General features: G+C 41.6%; 1 protein-coding gene across 10 annotated transcripts in view; it reads left to right on the top strand.

The window, feature by feature from the left end:
• The window catches only part of MYOCD (myocardin), a 233,328-nt gene that overhangs the window by 194,946 nt on the left and 18,109 nt on the right, over positions 1-20,273 (top strand). For 6 of the 10 annotated variants that reach the window (XM_083487486.1, XM_083487488.1, XM_083487495.1 and 3 more), the window contains 4 exons: positions 7,584-7,649; positions 13,567-13,622; positions 16,482-16,557; positions 18,469-18,630. In XM_083487486.1, coding sequence (XP_083343612.1) covers positions 7,584-7,649; positions 13,567-13,622; positions 16,482-16,557; positions 18,469-18,630 — 360 coding nt within the window. The other 4 variants (XM_083487490.1, XM_083487492.1, XM_083487493.1 and 1 more) reach the window with 2 other exon arrangements.

Below are 20,273 nucleotides of genomic sequence, written 5' to 3'. Positions count from 1 at the left end.
AACAGCAAGTAAATAAAACAAAGTATAAGGTAAAGGTAAAGGGACCCCTGACCATTAGGTCCAGTCGTGGCCGACTCTGGGGTTGAAGCGCTCATCTCGCTTTTTGGCTGAGGGAGCCGGCGTACAGCTTCCGGGCCATGTGGCCAGCACGACTAAGCCACTTCTGGCGAACCAGAGCAGCGCACGGAAACGCCATTTACCTTCCCACCAGAGCGGTACCTATTTATTTACTTGCACTTTGACGTGCTTTCGAACTGCTAGGTTGGCAGGAGCAGGGACCGAGCAACGGGAGCTCACCCCGTTGCGGGGATTCAAACCGCCGACCTTTTGATCAGCAAGCCTAAGGCTCTGTGGTTTAACCCACAGCGCCATAGTTTTTCATATAATCACAGGTTGCATACATACCATACATTTAAAGCACCCCCACCCCCCAAAAAATAGAATCCTGGGAACTGTTGTTTACGCCTAACAGAAATTCCCAGCACTCTTAACTATAGTTACCTTTGGGAGGAAATGTGCTTTACAGAGTTGGAAGGGTTCTCAAAGGTAAACTAGTCCAACTCTATTACTAATCATTCCCACTAGATGGTCATCCAGCCTGCTCTTTTGCATAGCGTTCTGCCAAGGGGGGGGGGGGAGGGAGATAAGACTTGTTTACATTGAAAACTTGCGCCTTCAAGTGAAACTTATGGTAAAACAAGCCACTGCTCTGAGTGGAGTATAAATCTAATATGTCAAAAATCTTCAGCGATGTTGCAGGCATGTTCTCCCCTCCCACTTCCTTCTGAGTTAAGAGACTAGGATTTGTGTGTATGTTTATTTTGTCTATTTTACCAAAGATAAATACACAAACCTGAGGTCATCCTGACAAATTCCACAGAAACAATGATTCTTTTTGCCTGCCTTCCAAATATCAATGGAATTGCCTTAAATCAAATAGGACAAAGCACAAGGGGTTGGCCCAAGAATTCTCTTGCTAAGTGTTTAACTCTTCCCAGGAAACACTATCCATGGCATTGTGTCTCCAAAAAATACAAATCCATATGTTATTGGAGTGCTGTAAATGGAAGTCATTAAACTCCTTTAGAGGTCATCTCTCACTTGCTTGGCCATCAGTGAGGGGACAGGTTGGGTAAGTTGCCACAGTCTGATTGGCTGCATAAGGAAATGTCACTTCCCAGGCCCACTGCCTCAGCCTTACTGGGTAACTTCAGAGATGGGGCTCCAGAGTCTAGCATAAAATAGCTGGAGAATCTTAAAAGTTCTACTGAAAAATGATTGTTTGTTGGAAGTGATACTTGATGGTTTGTAGATAACAGAGATCTCTGACTTCCAGTGGAGCCATAATGGGAAAAGTGGGTGAGTTGGGCCACTGGTATATCAATAACTTAGTGTTGATGGCTCAAGAGCATCAAGATGTTGAAATGAAATGAGTCTGGGTGTTACTGGTGTCTTATGCTATGAATTCCATTTTGCACAATGCAGACTAGGAGTCCAGGGCTGGCTGAGAGTGTTTTGTGCCCTAGAACCTGTAATTGCAAAAGATACGAGGTGCAATTTGTTTGCGTATGGAGAGCTGCTCTGCTCAAAGCAGCACAAGAGTCCATATTTACTGCTTCTGCCTGGTTTGAGTGACCCTTAAATTGCAAAATCCCAGGTGTCTGCCTGTATGATAGAGTTGCTCTCCCATGCTCATCTTCAAGTGCAACAGATGTGTAAATTATTAAAAAATACTGGTACATCTGTACTCCATCTCCTTTAGCCTGAGTATCTATGAGGCAGTGGGGAGAGACGTAAGAACTGGAGGTGCTGATTTCATAGTCTAGCAATTCAGATTTGGGTAAAATGTTAGAGCAAGTGTCTTCTTAAACGCCTAGGGTTAATGTAGAGTTTTTACGAACCTGGTAGGGGATCTTTTAGCAATAAGACATTGTAGTTGGAGTAAAGAACCCTCTAATGTTACGGAGAGGAATAATCAATTAAATACAGTATTTGAAGGTTAGAGACATCTGATGAAAAGAATGAGCAACATGTGAAGTTAAGAGTAAATGCTGTTCTTTCAATTATCACTTTTGGGGTTCTAAAAATCAGAGTTGATGGTTTTATTTTACACTCTGAATTTCAATAATTATATTTTTTTTACTGGAATTCTTACTGTAGATTCCCCCCACCCCCAGTACATTCTGCCCACTCCTCAAAGTACATTGAGGTCCTCAAGGTAGGCTAAGACTTGTCTGATTTTCTTTTTTATCCCCACTTATCTTGTCCATGATTATGTCAGGGTTGTTTCAGATGCTCAAGGAGAAAGACAACCGATTTATAAGATGCGGAGGGTATTGTAGATAATGTAGAAAAGTAGCAGCCATCCCTACATTGCCAAAACTGTAATCTAAGTGGACGTGCAGCTATTTTTTGGTGGTGGTGAGATGTTGCATACATTACAGGGAGGAATGAATACACATACTGTAAAGAAGGCAACTGGAATACTGTTCAGGATTTACATACAGATTCTTAAAGATTTCTATTGCTCACCCCACAAGAACACACTTACCTCCACCTTCTGACCAATTAAGAAATAACCTTTTGAAGTATTGATAATTCATTCTCTCTTTCAACTGCTGATCTAATAGAAGAATGCATAATTTTGAGTGAACGGACAAGGTGAAATGTTTTTGGCCTGTTTGTTTTGTGTACCTCTGGAGCTTATATCAAAGAATTATTGGTCTGCAAGGCGGTAGATGATTTTCAAACCCAGCCTCTTGCCTCAAAGCAGAAACCTTCATGCCTCAAATATATACATTACTGTAATGGCTATTAGAGATCCTGGATTTGTTCATATTAGATTAACAATATACACAAGCATCTTATCTAGGTTCATCCTTAATTATGAGGTGGAGTGTCCAAATTAGTCGCACATCTGTGACCTAGGAGCACCACAAGATCTCTGAGGGATGAAATTAACTGAGCAAAAAGAGTTAATTTGTGCCTTGTTAGCAAACTCCAAATAGCTGTGGATTAAATGTCAGCTGGGCTTGACCAGCTGTACTGCAGCTTTGTTGCTTAGGAGCAAACTTCAAATGTGAGTGACCCATACATTTTACTCCCTACCCAAACACACTGGTAAGTTGCCTTAGCCAACGGATCCGTGGGGCCAGGCTAACATCTATGAAGAGATTATGAGTTGATAGCTTAGTGATGCCAGTGTAGCCTGTATTTTTTTCATACTAGAAGCAATGAAACAATGATTGCATGTCCTGCCTACTATTTCTGTAACAGCCAGTTTATGTTTGTGAAATAAGCACAGGCCTTGTTTTAAAAACCCATCAGGAAAAAGAAGCCAGATCTATAAAGTATTTTCCAGTGGGCATCTTCACAACATGTCCATTCAGTAGTAATTGCCAGTGGGTCATTTGTGGATATAAACAAGGATTCCATCTTATTGCTGAAGTGTTATCCACAGTAAGTTTCTACGAAACATCCCTATATGCACTTTATTTAAAAAACAATCAATCGTCTATCATATCGTTGCACTTACCTCTTTACCAAATACATACAATATGGAAAAGGCTTTATTCTGGACCTGTGCTTAAATGTTTTTGGTGTTAATTTTCATTGTATCGAAGTACTTGCTAGTTCTGTTACTAGTTCTGTTGGCTGATAGCACACCTGCTAGTTGAGAGCAGATGAAAGAAATCATTTCATTGTCTTCCAGTGATTGCTATTTATCCCTATTTGTCCATTCTTCTTCAGTTGGGTAACTTCTGTATCTTTTTATTGTGGGCCACATTCCCTCAGGAACATTTTCCAAGGGGCTGCATACCAGCAGTGGGTGGGGCTGGAGTCAGCACTGGGCAGGGTCAGAGCCAAAAATCGATCCCCCTTTCTCTCTTTTTGCCACCCCACTTTCTCTCTTGGTTTTTCCTCTTTTTTGTGACTTTTGCTGTTCTTTAGAACACAAACACTGCAAGCAAAATCCCAATCATGAAATTAGGCATTAAATATCAGCTTTATTTTAAAAAAAATAAAATCAGTAGTACCTGTAGGGTTGCCATATTTTGAAGAGCAAAAAAAAGGACACATTTGCAGACTTCTACTTTTAACTATGGATCGCTAGGACGACTCTACCCATGAAAAAGAAGGCGTGTCCTGGAAAAAAGGACATATGGCAACCCTAACATTGGAGCAACTAATCCGTAAAAAGAAATGCTTTACAACAGGGGCCAGCAAACTTTTTTGTCCCTCAGACCTTGTGGAGGATCAGACTATATTTTTGGGGGGCAGGAATGAATGAATTCCTGTGCCCCACAAATAACCCAGAGATGCATTTTAGATAAAAGCACACATTCTGCTCATGTAAAAACACCAGGCAAGCCCCACAAACAATCCAGAGATACATTTTAAATAAAAGGACACATTCTACTCATGTAAAAACATGCTGATTCCTGGACCATCCACAGGCTGGATTTAGAAGGCGACTGGGCCGGATCCGGCCCCTGGGCCTTAGTTTGCCTACCCATGCTTTACAACTTTGCATTTCAGGCATTTTAAACACCTGGGATTCCAATACTCTGGTGTGTTTTCTTGGGAAGCAAATTCCATTGAAATTCCTGGGGCCTATTATTTCCAGGGAAACGTGTTTAAGGTGCAGATCTGACATTCTTAACCACTGAAATTAAAGGATGTAATTGGATTATGTGGTGGCAGCCATTCATCCAAGCCTGCCTTCCAGACTGTGGATACTGGGCTTTGCAGCGAACAGGGAGTATTTTGATGCATTTGCAGTTAAGTTTTAGTGGCGTCAAAGCTTTGCATCTGGTTCCTGAGACCACATGAAACAGGCCATGCTTTCCAAAAAGCCCAGACCTTTGGGAGCTGCCTCTCCCGCCTCTCTATCTCTTTCCTCCCATGTTCTCCTGCCGAAGTGACATCTCTTAAGTGTGCAAGTTCCTTGACTAGCCCTGATTAAAGCAGCACGCAAACAGATGCTTTAATCCCTCTATAGTGCTAAGTCTGTGCAAGCATAAACAAATCATGAGAGCTTTTCAAGAGGGTGCTGGTGCCCCAAGGAAGCCATTTGTCTCCAGTGCTCATTTCTTAGAGATTGTTTGTGGAAATTGGAGGGTTTCCCCACCCAGTTCCTCAGAGCTTGTTCTGATGAAAAAGACAAGCTTCGTGTTCTTCACAACCCAGTATTGCTGATTTAAAGGCTGACACCCTCTAACATATCCGAAAGGTTAAATCTTTGATCCATTAGCTAATTTGTTAAAGGGCTGAATGGTGTCTTTTAAATTATCTGATAAGTCTCTGGTACAGGACCTAATTCCAGCAAAGATGAGGACATTGCCAACACGAATGAAGCATCAGATGCATTTGAATGGTTATGAAAATCTGACACTATTGTAGATTTATTTTAAAATACATTTCACATAGAAGAGAAATGAAATACTCTCTCTCTTTCTCTCTCTCTTTCTCTCTCTCTCTCACTCACTCACTCACACACACAAAATGTTTTGTATATCCTATTGAGATAATATGTATTTTTGTACACACACACACACACACACACATATATAGCATTCCATTCTTTATATATATATTTCAATGGAAATTTAAAAGGGGAGATTTATATATTAAGTTAAGGGTTTGTTTACATATTAAGCTCACCGTGTGGAAGCTAGTTTAATCACTCATTGTGGAAATTATGTGGTTAGCCATACAGTGCAGTAGCTCTTTGCTTAAGTTGAGATGGGTTTGGGGTTTTTTTTGGGGGGGGGTTGTTGCTGATTAAAAGTTCAGTTTTATAGAGATGAAGGGCATTTCCAGATGGGATGTTAATATGCAGAAAAAAATGGTTATTATTCCACACTTTCTAGTGCAATTATGCTGTTAGTTTTATAATCGCTAAAAGTCTGATAAGGAGAAAGTGATAAGAAAAGTGGTGGGAAATTGCACTGGGAAGTGTTGCATAACAGACACTGGGGGTATTGGGTTACCTGCACGTGAATGAATGCCACGTAAGCAGGTGATGTCATATAACTGCCACATATGTTTTGTGAACACATATGCATGCTAAATAAACAACCACTCTGGAAGCTCCCGATTTAAAATTTGGTAATGACATGGTGAAAACCATCCTGTTGCCGTGCAATCCTATGCATGTTTACTCCAAGTTCCACCATAATGAATTATTCTCTAAGAATTATGACTAAGGTTGCAGCTTTAGAATAGTAAGTACAATATGTGGAGCAATTTGGATTGGCCTCCTATAGTGACTGTGATGAATAAATTGACCCTCACCTGCTAAATGCCTCATATATCTACAAAGCAGACAAAAGTTTCTTTAGTTTCCGTCTTCCCTCATCACATTTTTTTTTAATCAAATGTTCAGAATACTGTTAGGTTTGATTTGAAATTTGCAGACATTGGTTGTTGTTTTTATTTGCACCCCTGATAGATATGTCAGTTCTAGAGACACAAGGCAAGTGTTTGTTCTCCAGGGCAAGCTAATGATCTGCCAAACACAAGTGGCTCTCCATCGTGCAATGAGGTGCAAAGAAGGAAGGGCATTCACTGCCCCTACAGCTAGCCTGGCTCCTAGGAACTGAAGCAGTAACAGGGGGAGCAGGCTTGTCTTCATATATGTCAGAGGTGTCAAGATTAAGTTGGATTATTTATAGCTGCAGGCAGACCTGTTATGTACATTAGGCCATAGTTTCCTAGACAGTTTTTCATTTTGAGCCACATCCACTCATCACTTTCATTAAAATGGGCCAAATCTCAAGAGGATCGATTTCATCCCTACACAAGATGGTGTGCTGGTTTGCTTTTCATTTCAAACTAAATTTTTAAGAATTTGTTTAAGCTAGAATTTCAGTCCAGTGGATCATCTCCTGGCTGCGCCTGGCAGAGCAAGCATATCTATTGCATATAAAACAAATCCTGTCTACCTTTTCATGTAAATGTGATCATAGATAATTCATTTTCTTTAACTCCCTTTCCTTCTTTAAGCTAATGGAGCAGCACATATCCGTGTGGACCATGTTTTCCAGATCTGCAGCAATTTTTTTTGTAACTCTGAGTTGTTTCCTGTGAACTCTAGAATGGAAACTATTGCAAAAGGCTCCTCTTCTTTCAACCCTAAATAACATGTGTAGCAGAGAAGCATTTACTCGAAAATCTTAATAAGCAGCACAGTTAGAATAGCTTGATAAATTTTCCTCTTTTTGGTAATGTAGTAACATTAGCAACTGTGTCTGCTGCGTTATGAAGTTGTTAACGTGTGTGTGTGTGTGTGTGTGTGTGTGTGTGTGTGTGTAGAGGATGGAGAAAGGGAAATGGTCATTTGACCAAACTCCAGGTTAATTGGCTTAGTTTTAGTAAGATAATAAGAAAGCTGCATTCCAGTAATAGGTCAGATCTACACTGCTGTTGTAACAAGGATGACTCCTTTTTTTGGCATGTGATAGAGATCTGAACCTTCCCTCTTTAGCAGCAGAGCGGAAGGTATCTCAGCAAATGAAAAGTTTGGAGTTATTTGTGGCAGAAGTTCGAGGTCCCTTTCTGAAAGATGCACTCTCTCCCAGTTTTACAGTTGCGGCTGCAGCAGCGAAGAAGCCGAGAGCAGCTCGCCAACCAGGGAATCATGCCACGTGAGTACTTTGCTTTCTCACTTTTATCTTTTATGCACTAGCAGGCCCATGCAGCCTCAGCTGAGGGTCACACTATCCTCCACCAAATAAATATAATACAACTTTGCATCATTAGGGACTGTTTCTGATTCTAAGAAGGGCAAAGCAGGCTTGTACACATGCACCACTTTAGCACACACAGATCTGGTGCTATGTACCTCTGCAAGAATCAACTCTTATGCAGGAAGGAAATATTTGTGGCAGAGAGTTACCTTCTTACATAGTGCCCACCCTGAGAAGTCTGTACTGCTGCAAAAATTATTTATTTCTGGTACAATCATAAGCAAGAGATTGAGTTGAGCAACTGGTCCGGCACTACAGATTGCATGGAATTTTTGCCATCACATACTCAGCTTGTTACTGCAATTACTGTTAAACTCGGGACTAGAAGATTACTTACACATGCATCCCAAAATCTAGGATTCTAATGAGCCTCACAGGAAAGGGAGTTTGGGCTTGATTATTCCTGAAGTAGACTATACTGTATCATTTTCATAACTCATTTAGGATGTAGGGCACCTTGCAAAACCCTATGAGGCAGGTCATTGTTATTCCAATTTTTTGCAGATGGGGAAACTGAGACTGAGAGAGATAACACCTTGCCCAAGGCCACCCAGTGAGTCCATGGTCAAACTAGGATCTGAATCCAGGTCTCCCACCCCAAGCACCCACCCCCTCTCTCTCTCTCTCTGCTGGATCACACTGATTCTGAGCCACACACAGTGACTGCCTAAGCCTTTGGGTGCCGCATGTTGTAGTTGGCCTCTGCTATTGCTTTCCTCTTAAGCCACCTCCTGCAAAACATTCTACATTGTTGGCATGGAATGTCTGTCGCTTCCATACGAATGGTGCATGCAGCAGTTTGGCATTTTCATGAGGCATTTCAGTGTATGTAGTGCAGGTACAGCATGTTATGTGTGACAGAGTGGATCCACATAGACTTGTTTATTTAATACATTGCCCAAAGTTCTTGGCAGGTTTAATCCTATCCCACTATCAGAATTAACTGTCATGTTCTGCAAAAATGAGGTGTCATTGGTGTTTGCCAACTGTCAGGGGATGTTCTGACACCCCATAAAGGCTGCTAGTTTACCCCCTAAAAGGCATTTTACTCCTCAAAGAGAGGGAGAAAGAAAGTGGCAAGGGGTATGGAGGCAAGAATAGCAGCATTTGTTTAGGCGTCCGAGGCAAATGGGTTACCACCATGACTCCAGACTTTTCACCTTATTTCATCTCCCCCTCTTCCACAGTCCCAAACATCTCTCTTTCTAGGACACAGTGCTTGACCATGGGCTTCAACTAGTATGTGCTTAGGGCTATTTCAGATATGACATTTCCCTAGATGCATTTTGAAGGATATAAAAAACGCCCAAGGACCCATGATAAATACATGCATCTCATACCTGTCTGGTGAGTTTGACAAAAAGTACACATCTTTGCCCATTTCTCGACTGCCTTCCTAATCGGTTTATGCAAAACTTAGAAAGGGCAAGGTAATTGCCCTTAATATAATCATGCTTCCTATGTTGTAGGAAGAGATCCCATTGATTACTTTTGTTCCTGGGCACTCACATATTCATCAATGGTAGGTAGTTAGAGAATTACACCCAACTACATCCCGTTTGCAGTCACTGCCCAGCAAATCCCTTGGGAATACATGATGTAACTTGATTGATACTAAGTGAGTGTGGACTTGGATAGGAGACCACTGAGAACCTCACAAAAAATGAGGAGCAGCATATATAAATATAGCAAATAAATCACATTTTCTGCACATGTCCATAGTATTAGGTCTTCCAGCCCTCCTAATTTAAGGGTGGGTTTTTGTTTTGCCTTCTCCTTTGATGCCTTTTCTCACATTGACAAGGCTCCTAAGCCTATATAGAAGCCTCATTGCCCAGTTCACAATTAATACAAACCACAGATAATGGTTTGTTGTGAATGTGGAGATCACACCTGCTTTGCTGCTCCCCTATTACAAGCATGAGCACAATCCCTGGCTTAACATTACATCTGGGGATGCTGCAGAATTCCAAGAAAAATGGAAACAGGAGTGGAAATTGCCAATGTTCACTTATTCATCCCATGTCCAAAATGGAAATCCACTTGTTGTTGTTGCTGCTTTCAGTCCACAGAAGATACATGAATTATTACTTTTCCCCACCCCTACTTGCATTGTGTTTTCTTTGCGTTGAAATGAATAGGGGGGAATAACATCACAGCAACATAATTTGCATGTAAATTACATAAGGTACATAATTTGACACAGTGGATGGAAATACAGATAAAGTGGTTTTTTGTGGAAGACAAAGCGCAGTGGAACATAAACAGTGCTACATGCAACAAATAGAGGTCAGAACAGAAAGTGATGTTTTCTTACATCCCTAATAATATCTGAGCCAAGGATTGTGATTTGTTTCACTCAAACTAAGTCAAACATTGCTTGGAGTGAAACAACTGATATCTCCAATTCAGATGTAACACTAGGGATTATGTTTTGTTCTTCCTGCTAGGGAATGATCAAAACAGGAAGCCCCTGTGTGTTTATGTTTAAACCATCACCTGTGTTTATGGCAAAAGCATTTACTGTGGTGTGTCAATGCAGTCAGTTAGTTAGTGGTGTTAGTAGGGGTTCAGGATTTAGTCAGTTAATTGGTTAGGTTAATAGGTTTAATTTGATCAGCTGACAAGCTGCCTCCAAATTGGTATATCTACATTATCAGTTTTTAACATAAGTACTTAAAGACGTTTCAGATGTCAAGCAGCGTCATGTCCTTCTGTGTGTGATAGAACAGGGGACAGCTCTTCAAAGATGAGGCCTACTGTGCCACTTGTGGGCATAATTTTAAAACAAAGTATGTTTTTCTTTAGAACCATTTTTATCTCATATGCAAATGTATGCAAGTTTAATCAATAAATTAATCAATGTACCCAAACTCATATGAACAAAGATTCATATGATTGGGTGATAGACACAGTTTTAATCATTATTGATTTGCCACTATTTATCATCGGCAAGCAAGTCACACAGCTGACAAGCCTCTCTTAACGCCATGGTGGCACTCTCACTGGGACCCTTCCTCTCAAACCAGAGCATTCAAACTTCATGTCACTCTTTTAAAATCAAAATGGCTATAAACTATAAGATTTCAAATCTATTATTTGTCTTTTAAAATTATAGCAATTTCCTGATTTCTTTTCTCTGTGAAAACAAAACACTTCCCACCCCTATGGCCAAAAGCAGTAGCCTTTCCTGGCAGGCACAACGAGAAAGTTAATTATGTTTAATTGCAATACTCATTATTCAATGCACATGCTCTTAAAAATGGTGATAACTGAAGGCTCAGGACAGGTCTGTGTTGTGGGGCAGTATCTCCCCACTCACGTGGTCCATCAGCACAAGGATTTCCGCTTGCACATTGGGACTTTTTCCTCCTTTGTGTCCAACTCACTCCCCAAATCTACTCTGCTGGAGAGTTTGGAGAGCCCCTAAAACAGATTTAGGAAGCACACAAGAGGGGAGAGGAGGTAAGTCCAGCTGTGCAAGTGGAAATCCTTGTTCTGTCAGAAAATATTACTCAATGCTACTTTGGATACAATCCTATGTGTGTAATTCTCCTTTCATCATTGTACTCTCACTCCAGACTTTAACTTCTAAACTTCCACTACTGCCACGACTTCCCTCATGGAAGAACCAACACATTCAACCCCATATTGACATAGATTTTTTTCTCAGACAACCATATGCTGTTGGTTTGTCTGCAGAATTCACATCAATCCTCTTGGCAAAGGTCCCTTTGTTTTGCGTCCATCCTTTGTCATGGATCCTACATAACTTTAGCGTTCTGTAATGTGCATTAATTGAGCTGTGCAGAAGAGCAACACTGGTTTTCTGCCTTGCAGATTACTTTTATCGAATGCTCTCTCAAAGCTCTTCCCACCATCCCACTAGCTGTGAACCAGGCCTCTGCACTGGTGTACCAGCTTCTCAGATTGCTCTTGCAATATCTGAAAGTAGGATGGTTTTCACCCTATAAAGTTTACCAGAATCTGTTTTACAACCATCTTTTACCACTGAGGTGTCTCCTCTAACTTTGCCTTTGGTGCTCTGTGACACTTTTTTATTTACTCACTCACTTTAATATTTTTTTCTTCTTTTTGTTTGGCCTTTTAGTTGCGCAGGGTTTGAGTCTTCAATAAAACAAAATATCTATCGTGCTTTAGGATCTAGTTAACTACAGGAGGCAAATAATAAATTAGCTCATCCAATTGCGTCAATGCAAAATGACTCATAACTCTGACAATAAATCCGTTTGGTGACGGGAGGTAACAACTGGCATGTGGGGACTAGAGAAGCCATTTGTTAAAAGCAGTTTGGGTTGTTTTGTTTATTTTATTGAAAAAAGAGGGTTTTTAAATAAATAAAAATCACACAATATATAATTCTCTTGGCCTTTGATTTTCCTATCCCACAGTTTGACTGTGCTCCCAGTCACATTTTGTGCAAAGAAAACAAACAAACAATAATTTGACACTTATTAAAATGGAGATGAGAATTGTGTCCGCAATCTTTATTTTTGGATTCTGGACAACTTTCACTGTATAAATAACTAGGCTACAATTCAGCCATGAGATAAAGAGCTTTTGCGCAGCTTTGGGAAGAACGATGCTTTCCTCTCATGCCCTTAACCCATGACACAGAAGAAATAGCAAGACCCAGAAATGGTTCAGAGAGTGAGACCCAAATGAGCTGGGAACTGTGTGCCAAGTCATCTTCACGAAGCCTGTGAACACACTGGGACAGCCTCCCCCTTGGTGATAGAGTACAACGAAGTACAAATTTCCTAGTCAGTGAGAACTAGCCAACACTGATGGTAGGGAGAGGGGGAAAAGGCTCCATGATGAGACTATGCAGATAGGAAAAGGCTGGGCTGCCAGTTGGGGAGTGGAGTTCAAGGAGCAGGTTTTGCCCCTACCTTTTCCTTGCTGCCATTTATTCCTGTAGGACAAATACAGAGTTGTGATTCAATCCTAACAGCATGTTTATCACTGGAGGGCGTTAAGATATGGTGGAGGAGGCGACCCTCTTTTTTTTATCTCGATGGAACTGCAATCTGAAGAAACAAATATGTCCTCCAAACAAATATCTGGAATGTGGTTCAGAACACAGAGCAGGCACTGGTGGAGAGTATCAGAATTTACTGGAGCATTCTGCTCACTCTCTTATATCGAGAAGGAGATTTTGCCAATGGATGAAGGAAGGAGAGCTCATTGTTGAAAAGAATGTGTGACAGAATGGAGCAATTTATCCTTCTTGCTGATTTTGTATGTGCTGCTGACACCCATGTGATACAATGAGACTCAGACTCTCAATTTTATTAGCGGGTCTCCTCTGGACATTAATCTCACTGGTGGTCCTCTCCATAACTAGATCCTTCCTCCCCGACTGATCACTTTAGCTGGAAGTCAACTCCACTGAAACCAAGCTCCCCAAATGCGTCTAGGATTAACGTGCAAGGCTCTGTCTCTTGAGCTTCTCACCCAATGTGTTTGGATACTGGACAGGCTGCACTTTACCGCCAGGCCACTCACCTCCCTCTAAGATGCCTTAAAAAAGATGGCTGTCTCCAAACAGCTCTCAGCTCTCCCCCTGCTTTAGTTACCATCTGTGTCTTTGCTCCTCTCTGCCTCGTTTCCACTGCCACAGCCTGGCCTGGGAATGTCTGTGGTTATTCCTCATCCATTTTCATTTGATGCAATAAAGGGGCTGGCTGATTTGTGTGGCTAATTTTGTGGAACTTTGTTACAATGGCACAATGCTGAAAATGTACTTGTTGCTCGCTGTGCTCATTGTGCTTTTCTCTGTTTCTGATTGCAGCGCTGAAAAACCCCTCTCCCTTCCATGAGCAAAAGAAGAGTTTGGAGAGAGCCAAGGTAACCCTGGGTAGGCATCAGAGGGGGTGGCTGGAGATGGCATCATGCAGGTTAACTAGCTGCTGAGAAGGTTGTGGCCATGTGCAGGAATGTGAGTGGAATGTTGGAAAATCACTGGATTCATTTCTGCAGATACTACTATACCTTTAGCACACCTTTACAGGGCTCTAAACTTAATTGGCACATGTCCCATGAGAAAGTGGCTTTGTGGTGTGTATATATATATGTGTGTGTGTGTGTGTGTGTGTGTGTGTGTGGCTTTGTGATTGATATATATATATATATATCCCCAGTAGGAAACCTTGTGCCTGATGTCTGCAGTGCACCATATTGCCCTTCTCTTCTTGTGACACTGCAGAGTGCTTTTGGGCTGTTCTTAACCTGTACTCTTGTCTCTTGCTGGCACCAGTTATCAAGCAGAGTTTAGGCGCTGTTAATTAAAGCTAATGAGAAAGATAAGATTAAGAGGCAGTTCCCCCCCGCCCACCTACCCCACTAGTGGAAGAGCTGGTGATCTGGTCTTATTTAGAGAAAGTACAAGATATTCTCAAGCTTTCCCTGCTGCAAGTCTCCAGCCAAGGCTCTTACTAGAGGTGCAGCGGGGGGGGGGGGGCGCAGAAATTTGATTCCATTTACATTTAAAGGCGAACCTACCTAATTTGCAATTTCAGAAATAATACGCAAACTTAAACAATGCCATCCTTCAAAATTTGTGTTTCTCTGAATTTTGCAGTTTGGCAAAGGGGGAAATTGGGGAACTGTCTGCTTAGAGAAGCCTTTTCCAAGACTGATAGCAGTTCTCTTAGATAAAGAATACAATCCATATATAGAGAGGCCTATAGCTCATTCTTAAAGCTGGTATTTTGCACGGATGACGACCCGGGTCCAATAACACCAGCAGCAAGATTGGTAAAGAGATATGGAGATATGCTGCTAGTTACAATAGACAATGCTGGGCTAGATGGACAATAGTATATGGTAACTTTGTAATGTCCTAGAAACTATGACTTGATTTGCTCAGAATTTGTATTAGTAGTAGTAGTTGCCGTCTGTTAACTTGTCCCATTTAATGAGAACTTGTGGTGCACCTTATCCGTTATTTCCTCTGTTTATGGTATAGGAGTTAATATGTAGAGGAAATTTAGGTCAGGAAGCCAAACAAGTGAATCCTTTTATAGTCTCTACAATTCTGTGTACATATATATTAACTTACTTTCAAAACTCTTGATGAAATTTATGTATAGGCATTTATCAAAAACCTGCACACATGTAGAAGATGCCTATGTTACATTATTGTATATGAGTGTCCTGCAAAAATTCAAGACCAACGTAAGGAAGGATGTATAGCCCCCTGTGAAAAATAAATGTGCTTAGAACACTTCAAGAAGTCTGAAGTATCTTAGAAGTACCCTATATTTCAATGTTCAGGCATAGGTTAATATCTCACAGTCTCCCTTCAAAGGCTTCTACTGGCCGATTGCCTGGAAGAAAAAAGGATTATATGAGTCAAAAGCCCTAAACTACATTCGTTTAGGGAGAAGTAGAACCAAAAATATATTCTAAGCCTTTATTCAGCTGGGGAGGGGCCTGGGGGCTGGCAGGGGGAAGCAATATCAGAACACTTCACAGCTAGTTTGGTTGAGAGGGACTGATGGGAAACCTACTTGAAAATCTTTGTTCACACACAACATGAAACTACACCAATTTAATTGCGGTGGATTTTAAATACCTATTAGCTAAAACACAACAGAGCTGCTGTTAGATGAGTTCTAGTGAAGTAAATAAATTTACTTTGATACAGCTGGGTACTTAGGGCTGAATTTTACACTTGTTTAAGATCTGTGCCGTAAGCTAAACTGAAATTGTGCTGAATATAGTGCATATTAAAAGTTGGTGTAGTATTATGATTCCTTCGTGCCAATTATAAGTTACTTGCATTCTGGGAAACCTGCCAAAAGTTCGGGTTTGCACAAATGGAGCTCTTAAAAGATCCAAGTCCTAGCCTACAGACATTCAGTATCCAGACAAAAAGTTGTGGGATAATTATAGAATTGGAAGGGACCCTGAGGGTCATCTAGTCCAGGGGTCTGCAACCCGCGGCTCCGGAGCCGCATGTGGCTCTTTTACACCTTTGCCATGGCTCCGGGGCGGATACTAGCGAGAGGAGGAGGCGCATTGTGCGCCCCGACACTCCCCACTGTGGCGGGCACTGTACTGGCTGTGACGTCACATGGGGGCGGTGTGTGCGTTAGTCACGTACCTTCCCGACGTCACCTTCCCGCCCGCCCGCTACACTGTAAGGAGCATGTACACTGGTCACTGCATTGAAAGGGGCATGTACGCTGGTCACTGTTTTGAAGGGGAGTGAAGAACACACACACACAAAAAGGTAACTTGTTAATTTAACGTTTATTTCTATGAGGAGGAGTAATTCTGAGGGGTCAAACAAAGAAATAATAAAAAGTGACAAAAAAGTTATTTTTATAATGACGAGTTTTGTGGCTCCCAGTTTTTTTTCCTTCGGAAACGGGTCCAAGCGGCTCTTTTTGTCTTAAAGGTTGCAGACCCCTGATCTAGTCCAACCCCTGCAATCTCAACTAAAGCATGCAGATGGCTTCTGCCTAGTCGGTTCCACTGTCAAACAGCTCTTGCCATCAGAAAATTATTCCCGATGTTGAGCTGAAATCTCTTTTCCTGTAACTTGAATCTTTTGGTGTGGGTCCTACCAGAGAAGAACAAATGTTAACTAAAATGAACGTCATTTAGACCAAGTCTGACTGAATCCTTTTAAAGAAGCATTGCCTAATGCACTTTAAATCAAGCTAGTGAGGTAATGATCTCTGTTCTTATGTTCTGTAGACTGAAGATTATTTAAAGCACAAGACCCGAAACAGACCTGAGCGCTCAGAACTGGTTGATATGCACATTTTACAGGGTAAGATTGAATGAATAAGTTTAAGATCTTGCTATTAGCATACAAAGTCCTTAATAACCAGATTATCTTTGGGACCACCTAATCTTGTATATCCCTACCCAGTCACTTCAATCCCTGGGGGAGACACTCTTAAAGGTGCTGCTTACTCCTGACATTCATCTTATGTCTGCAAAAACCCAGGGCTTTCAGTATTACATCACATGCCCTTTGGAATGAGCTCCTGGTAAGGCAGGCACCTATAGTGTTGCTATTTCCGGTACCTACTTAAAACACATTTGTTTACTCAAGGGTGATCCAGTTTAGTAGTGTATATTTCTGATTTACTAATTTGTTGGTGTAATTTTGTTGTTAGCAGTGTATTTTATTGATGATTTTATGGGGATCACGACCTTGAGGTTTCTTTTTACATGTTTGGAAGTATAGAAATACACCACCAAATTGCAAATGAGCTGTTCTATGTTAATAGTCTAGACTTCCGCAAGGGTTTTGGACAACTCCCATCATCCCTGACCATTGACGATGTGGTCTGGGGCTGGTGGGAATTGTAGTCCAAATCCTCTAGAGGGCACCAGGTTGTGGGAGACTGCCTTAGATGTTTTGGACTTCTTGTAGTTGTGGCAAGCCAAGAGCAGAAGACACTTCTGCCATGTTCTGAGTAAGCCTCAGTGTCTTTTGATCCCTCTTCAAGAAAGGTGTAAAAGCACCTTTTATTGCCCTAATCTAGACCATTTTGGTAGCAATCTCCTGCTTATGGAATGCTTATGAATTATTTTAGGTTTTAAAACTTTTCTAAAATGTTTGTAATCTTTGTTAGTTTGCCACCTTGGGTTCCTTCAGGGTGGGGACAAGAATAAACATTGAACTGATTTATGATGATGTTTGCATGATGTTATTCTATAAACAAATCTGGGGTGGGTTTTATTTGAGCCTGGCTGGGGCAATTGCTGCTCCAGCATGTATGGCACACACTATACAACTGGGGGGAAATGCACATCTCATGAAGCAAGTTATTCCCTCTTTTAGATACTGCTTCTTGCAATTCTCATTTAGCTCTTGAAACCAAGTTTTTACTGGGCTTGCAGAAATGATTTTCCTGCATAGGATTCCATGCCCAGCATTGCATTTGAAGGATTGTTTGCTTGTGTGCTACCCACTCCCCAGCAAACTGTGGCTCAGCCATGCTGGTATGCAGACGCACATAAAGGGTGTGGTGCACTGGGTGAGAACCTTGGAATTAATTTGTTTGGCTACAGGGAACTATGTACAGGTAATACTGTGTATCTGTGTATCTTGAGCATTGTTAAAATTGACTGCTTATCAGATCAGCAGTGAGAAAAGCTTATCTACAAGCACACCTGTCATCATTGCACTCTGTGGCTAGTTGTGGTTAAAGGTAAAGGTAAAGGACCCCTGACAGTTAAGTCCAGTTGCAGGCGACTGTGGGGTTGCGGCGCTCATCTTGCTTTACAGGCCAAGGGAGCCGGCGTTCGTCTGCAGACAGTTTTTTCTGGGTCACGTGGCCAGCATGACTAAGCCGCTTCTGGGCAACAGAACACCGAAACCAGAGCAGCGCACAGAAACACTGTTTACTTTCCCACTGAAGCGGTACCTATTTATCTACTTGCACTGGCGTGCTTTTGAACCGCTAGGTTGGCAGGAGCTGGGACAGAGCAACAGGAGCTCGCCCCATTGCGGGGATTCAAACTGCTGACCTTCTGATTGGCAAGCCACAGTTGTTTTATGGTTCAAGAGAAATGCTTTGTGTTACAGCTACACTCAGGTTCTAATTACTGGGAAAGAACTGACATAGAATTTATCCTGTGTTTCTTAGAAGTGATAAAAGGAAAGGGGCTGTGGCACAGGCTGGTTATTTTGTGGAATAATTTATATTTTTACCATTTGGCTTTACAGATTCAGCCACAGAAGGGTCTGTCCAGGCTACTCAGATGAAACTGAAAAGAGCCCGTCTTGCAGACAATCTAAATGAGAAAATTGCTCTTAGGCCAGGTCCTCTGGAGCTGGTGGAGAAGAATATCATTCCTGTTGACTCAGCTGTGAAAGAAGCCATCAAAGGTAATACCAGGAAAGGCACCTCTGGTGCTATAGCAACATCCATGCACAGTAGGCTATACAAAAGACTCACTGTGGAGAGGGTCCCTTGCAATGTGATGTAGGGTTCTTGATGTTTCCTCCATGGGAATGCCTTTGGAATAATTCCCATAAGAGAGTACAGATCCATGTTGAAGAGCTAGCAGGATTCTAGCACCCTAGAATGGTTCCTTCATTCCTGCCCTCTTCAAATCCCTCTTCACTAGCAGAGTAGGAAGAAACTTGATCAAAGCCAGACATGTCCCTGGAAAGATTACAGCGTGTAGCAGGAATCTTCCTTCCTTCCACTGCCTACTCTCTGTCTTCCAGCCTTGCAGGGGCTTTTGTGATAGAGCCTGTCTTTCCCAGCACTTTACTTATCAGCAAAAGCCAAGGGTCAAGCGCTTTTGCCTGCTAGTTTGCGGGATATTGCACAGGAACACTTTCCAGAACCCACTGAGTATGCTGAGTGGCAGAGAAGCATCATCTGGCATAAGCCACATTGATTCGCAGACAAGCAAAATGGGTCGCATCTTTGCAGCATTTCTCAAAGGAGGTTGTAGGATGAAAAAACCATGCAAGCTATTGATTTGGTGAATTGTTTGGGGGCACATTCTTGATGAGTTTCTTGGAGTATTCTCACCATGGTGCACAAGCAGCATTTGACCCCCCCAATATTTTTTTTGTGGGCTTCCAAGACACACACACACACACCCATCAATTGTCTTTTTAAAAAATTGACTGCTCCTATTTCCCCACTCCCACAAATTCCCAGCTGTGACTCCAGAATGTCAAAAGGGTTTTTTTGTAACCCCAACCTCCAAGACTCTTAAAATGTGCCCTATATTTTTTTAAAATAGAATGACCTTGCCCACTTTTACACTTTGGCCACATCCACTTTGAAATGTGCATTTAAAAACAAATGTGCATTTTAAAACGAATCATCTGAACTAATACAGAGACGATGCAATTTGAAATGGGATAACGATTGCATTCTGCAGAGTTGTAAAATTTTGGGATAAAAACAAGAGCCTTCTAATGATGCTATCCTTGAAGGTTCTGGATTTATTAAAGATCTGCTATCTTGCAGGGGGGAGGGTCTGAAGACTGATGGGTGCAAGCTGTGGCACATATAATATAGTGCCTCAAACAAAATCATGAACATCTTCAAAAACAGTTGAAAAGAAAGAAGATCCTCATTTTAAAAAAAAAAAAAACAAAACCCAGTAAAATAATAACATTCCTGAAAATGTGTGTTCCACGGAGAATCAGAACCTCATGGGAAATCAGATAGTTCCAGTAACCAATGTTTGAGAATTATTTATTTATTTAAAGCATTTGTAATCCCGTTCTGCAGCTGAAAATGATTCCAGAGCAGCTTATAGAGCAATTAAGAAACATGGGAACCCTCAGGCTTCTGATCTAAAATGCAGAATTCAAAAGGAGGAAAGGATGGAGTGAGGAGGGGGAAAGCAAGCTGAAGCAGCAGTTCTTAAACTTACAAAATGTTCACAAGGGCCAGCTGGTGTGGAAACAGTTCAGGGAGAAGAGTCAAGGAGCTAGTCCCTCTCAATAGTCATGCTTCCCATCTCTCCGTCTGATGCACTCGGGTGGGATGACTGCTCCCA

The sequence above is a fragment of the Podarcis liolepis genome (genome assembly GCF_965112155.1).
Source record: "Podarcis liolepis genome assembly, chromosome: 2".
Lineage (NCBI taxonomy): Eukaryota > Metazoa > Chordata > Lepidosauria > Squamata > Lacertidae > Podarcis > Podarcis liolepis.
This window is presented reverse-complemented; position numbering and strand designations above follow the sequence as displayed.